General features: G+C 38.2%; 1 protein-coding gene across 1 annotated transcript; it reads left to right on the top strand.

Moving 5' to 3' along the window:
- Positions 1-2,296: 2,296 nt before the first annotated feature.
- On the top strand, positions 2,297-3,805 carry LOC102241870 (60S ribosomal protein L24). The gene is made up of 3 exons (XM_005872286.2): positions 2,297-2,631; positions 2,973-3,036; positions 3,681-3,805. Exons 1-3 carry the CDS (start codon positions 2,303-2,305, stop codon positions 3,759-3,761), a joined length of 474 nt encoding a protein of 157 aa, XP_005872348.1. The 5' UTR covers positions 2,297-2,302; the 3' UTR covers positions 3,762-3,805.
- The last annotated feature ends 545 nt before the right edge of the window (positions 3,806-4,350 follow it).

Raw genomic sequence — 4,350 nt, 5'->3', positions numbered from 1 at the left:
GGAAGAACCTCTTGGAATGCCTAGAAACGAAAAACAAAAAGGAGAAGCACAAGCAATGGACAGAGGGCATGGAATGCTATTTGGGCTGGCCAGAGCCTGGCAAGCTAGGTTGGAGATAGAAAATAGAGCGCCTTCAATGCAAATTCAAATGTTCAGATTCTGTCCTTTTGCCTAGTGGCTTCCTGCCTGCTTCTTCGAATTACTTAGGATGCCTTCTAAAAATATAAATGCCCAAACCAAGACACACCAAATAAATCAGAAAATTGGGGTGTGGAGCTTGGATGTAGGGTTTATTTTAAAAGCTTCCCAGTTGATTTTAACCTATATCCAGGGTTGAGAACATAGAAATGGCAGCATAACATTACTAATGCCAACTCGGGACCATGCATAGGATGGATTGAGTGGAGGGAGAACTGAAGGCTGCCTAGTATATTTACATATCTGTTTCCTTTCTGCAAGAAGACAGGAAGCAGTTGACTGCCTGACTTCACTTCCTGTTTTGCAGTGGTAAGATGATACAGAAGGCATTTTAAGTTGTCTTTCCTCTAGAGTAAAACCCAAACACGAATTTACATTTGTAATCCACTCTCCTTTTTATCACAATTTGTGCATATAAAAATAATTTTCAACAATAACAATCTGCAGTTAACTGTTACATACAACTATTAATATTTTAGCAACAAACCACCAGGAAGATGCCTGAGAACATTCTGTTTTAAAAGAGAAATGCTTTTAACCTACTTTATTAAAGTCAGCATATTCCAGACCTTCCATGGTTGCTAGACTCTGATTGCCATAGGCACAATTCTACATTAAATATTGAAATGCATTTACCCTCTTGCCAAAATGTTTATTAAAATGTCAGTTAAAAAAAAGAAAGTAAAAAATAAACAAACAAAAAAGAATAAAATGTCCGTTGAACATTATAAAGCATAAACATCTTCCCTATGATATTAAATTTCTGGAACTTTAAGGAAATTCTAGCTCAAACATACTTCTATTAAAATCAGCAAGAAAATCGCTAGGTAACATGACTATTTTTTTCAGCTTTATTGAGATATAAGTGACATATAACATTGTGTAAGTTTAGGGTGTACAATGTGATAATTTTATTTATATATGTGTGTATATATGTATATGTGTGTGTGCATATAGTGAAATAACTCATAAGGTTAGTTAACACATCCACATCCATCACCTCATATAGTCACCATTCTTCTTTCTTTCTGTGTATGTGTGTGTGTGGTGAGAACATCTAAGATCTACTCTCTTAACCTTCAAATATATGATACAGTATTGTTTATTATAATCACCATGCTGTACATTACATCCACAGAATTTATTTATCTTATAACTAGAAATGTGTACCCTTTGACCGTAACTTCCCTATTTCCCCCAACCTCTAGTCTTTGACAACCACCAATCTATGCTTTGTTTCTGTGTAACATGACTATTTTAAGTGAAAGAGTTAGGAGAATTTTGACAAAACATGAAAAATATATTACTTTAATGGTCAGTATACTTTTTAAAAAATCAAGATAAAAGAATGTGACTAAGAGGTCGTTCTGTCTTGCTGTGCCAGATTTCCCTTCTTTGAGAGCCACTCCAGCCAGATCCCCTAGCTGAGGCAGCAGCCTATATGGTCTATGCCATATAATGCCCTTCATAGAACAGATAACCAGGCCTAAAAGGTGACCTGATGTGAACACCAACTAAACAGGGATGATGGGGACTACCTACCTCCATTCTCTTTCAAGAATATGAACTGGAAATGGAAAAAAAAGTCAATCACCTTGTGGGAGTAAGGAACTAGGAAGAAGCCCTGAGAAGCCCTAAGAGGGGCAAGTTATGAGTAAACTGAAGACATTCGATTCGGCAGAGAAAAGACATATAAAGTGGAGGATGAAGTCATTGGTAACAAAGGAGTAGTAGAGGTAGAGACAGTACAATGAGTCACTATAACAAAGATGGGGATCGATGAAGTCCTGCTGTCCAGGGGACAATGAGCTCATTTCCTACAGCTGCACCAGTGTTTGTGTTCAACAAATGTAAGATCCAATGGCAGCTCTTCCCGAAATCCTGTAAGATTCCCATCTGCATCACCTAAGATATTCTAAGTGAATTGCTGTACCTTTCACCTTGTATAAACCAATAGGTGGACTTCCAGAATTACAGACCAAGTGAAAGAAGCTGGAAATCGAAGAAGTGTGTGACCTGTTTGCTGCCTCTTCTCTCTGGGTGAGAAGTTAACACATAGGAAAAAATTTTGGACCAAATCTCCTGCTGTCCGGCAGCCACAGCCATGAAGGCCGAGCTGTGCAGCTTCAGTGGGTACAAGATATACCCCAGACACGGGCGGCGCTATGCCAGGACCGATGGGAAGGTTTTCCAGTTTCTTAATGCAAAATTCGAGTCGGCATTCCTCTCCAAGAGGAACCCTCGGCAGATAAACTGGACCGTGCTCTACAGGAGGAAGCACAAAAAGGAACAGTCGGAAGAAATTCAAAAGAAAAGAACCCGCCGTGCAGTCAAATTCCAGAGGGCCATCACTGGTGCATCTCTTGCTGATATAATGGCCAAGAGGAACCAGAAGCCTGAAGTTAGGAAAGCTCAGCGAGAACAAGCTATCAGGTGAGGAAGCCTTCCTTATAAGCATTATTTAGGTTTAATAATCAGGAGTTTATAATACAGTCTAAGTCAAGCATGACGGGCCGAGAGTTTGACATGCTTGGCTCTAATTGATTTGTTGAAATTTCTACATGCAGTGAATGCTGCTGTACAATTTCTAGTATATGTTAAACTGACTTGGTGGTCAATAACATTGACAACCCCCTTGGGCTTATCCTAAAAATAATTGGGGATAGGGAAAGAATATGATAATTTTACTTTTCCAAAACAATCTAGCTCCTTGTTAATAATCTGTATCCTTAAAGAGTAAAGCACTTTGCCTTAAGTTATTTTTAACCCTACAGGGCTGCCAAGGAAGCAAAAAAGGCTAAGCAAGCATCTAAAAAGACAGCAATGGCTGCTGCTAAGGTAATTGTGGAATTGTCTTGGATTTCTTAGTTAAGACAACAGGAAAACTTAACTTTTAAAAAATGTGCACACTTGCGTGTGTGTGCGTGTGTGTGTGTTACTGATTTCAGAGAGGAAGGGAGAGATAGAAACATCAATGATGAGAATCATTGACTGGCTGCCTCCTACACGCCCCCCACTGGGGATCAAGCCTGCAACCTGGGCATGGGAATCGAACCATGACCTCCTGGTTCATAGTTTGACACTCAACCAGTGAGCCATGCTGTCCAGGCAGAAAACTTACTTTTAATCCAAATTGTGGTAAATAAAAAGTTTTGGGTTTTTTAAAGAATTCAGTGCAAGGCTCTAATGGCAGTGATGTTCATAACTTGTTTCTGGGTGTTTTGTTTGTTAAAGCTTATTTTGAAATTTTAAACTTACAGAGAAGTTGTCAATAATAGAGTTTACATAGCTTTTCTCAATGTTATCAATTTAGATAAGCATAGTGAAAAACACACACAGAAGTTAGTATTTGTCTTATATGATTAATGTCCTTTTTTTGTTAGGATACAATTCCATATCCCACACTGGGCATAAGAGTTGCAAAAAAGTGATTAAAAAAGAAAGTTGCATGGAATAATACCACATAATATATCTTTTTACAGGCTCCCACAAAGGCAGCACCTAAGCAAAAGATTGTGAAGCCTGTGAAGGTTTCTGCTCCCCGTGTTGGTGGAAAACGCTAAGTTGGCAGATGAGATTCTTAAATAAAGACCTGACTATAACTAAATTGTGGTGGATTTTTTACGCTGAAAATAGAGGCATATTGTGCCTACATGGTAATGGTTGAACTATAAAGTTAAGAATTTAAGATTTAGGCATTTTTAAAAAGAGTTAATTTCTCTGAAATAATACCTCCTAATATAAGTTCTCTTCGTTGGAGAGATGTTAAGCCAAATGATGTACATAAGATCTGTACGGTTAACTACTAGCTTTGCTCAGCTGAGATGTAAGAGCACATTACATAGATGGCAAAGTCTTAACCTTTTGGTCACGTGACTAAGCACTAGGACGCTGTATAGAGTTCAAGTTGATTACTAAAACATGCACTTTTTTTTATTGCTTGTGTCTGTAGAAAGACCTTTTAATTTGTTTTAATTATTTTTTTCCATGATAAGTGAATACATTTATGTTAATTGGCTTTGACTTTTGTTCACTGGTATCTCACCTCTTTTTCTTCTTTTTTTTTTCTTTATTGAGAGAAAGAAATGAGAATGAATAAAGCTTTCAAAGCCCCCCCCCCCCCCCCAACGCCCCACCTCTCTCCCCCCCCTC

This window comes from Myotis brandtii, unplaced genomic scaffold (assembly GCF_000412655.1).
Source record: "Myotis brandtii unplaced genomic scaffold, ASM41265v1 scaffold374, whole genome shotgun sequence".
In the NCBI taxonomy this organism is placed as follows: Eukaryota; Metazoa; Chordata; class Mammalia; order Chiroptera; family Vespertilionidae; genus Myotis; species Myotis brandtii.
Note: the sequence above shows the minus strand (reverse complement) of the source record. Positions and strands in the feature narration are given on the sequence as shown.

Bases quoted from the DNA above. Each gene is read 5' to 3' on its own strand.
- LOC102241870 (XM_005872286.2), top strand. From the start codon at position 2,303: ATGAAGGCCGAGCTGTGCAGCTTCAGTGGGTACAAGATATACCCCAGA. The intron at 2,632-2,972 runs GTGAGGAAGCCT...TTAACCCTACAG, and splicing joins CAGCGAGAACAAGCTATCAG to GGCTGCCAAGGAAGCAAAAA. The intron at 3,037-3,680 runs GTAATTGTGGAA...ATCTTTTTACAG, and splicing joins CAGCAATGGCTGCTGCTAAG to GCTCCCACAAAGGCAGCACC.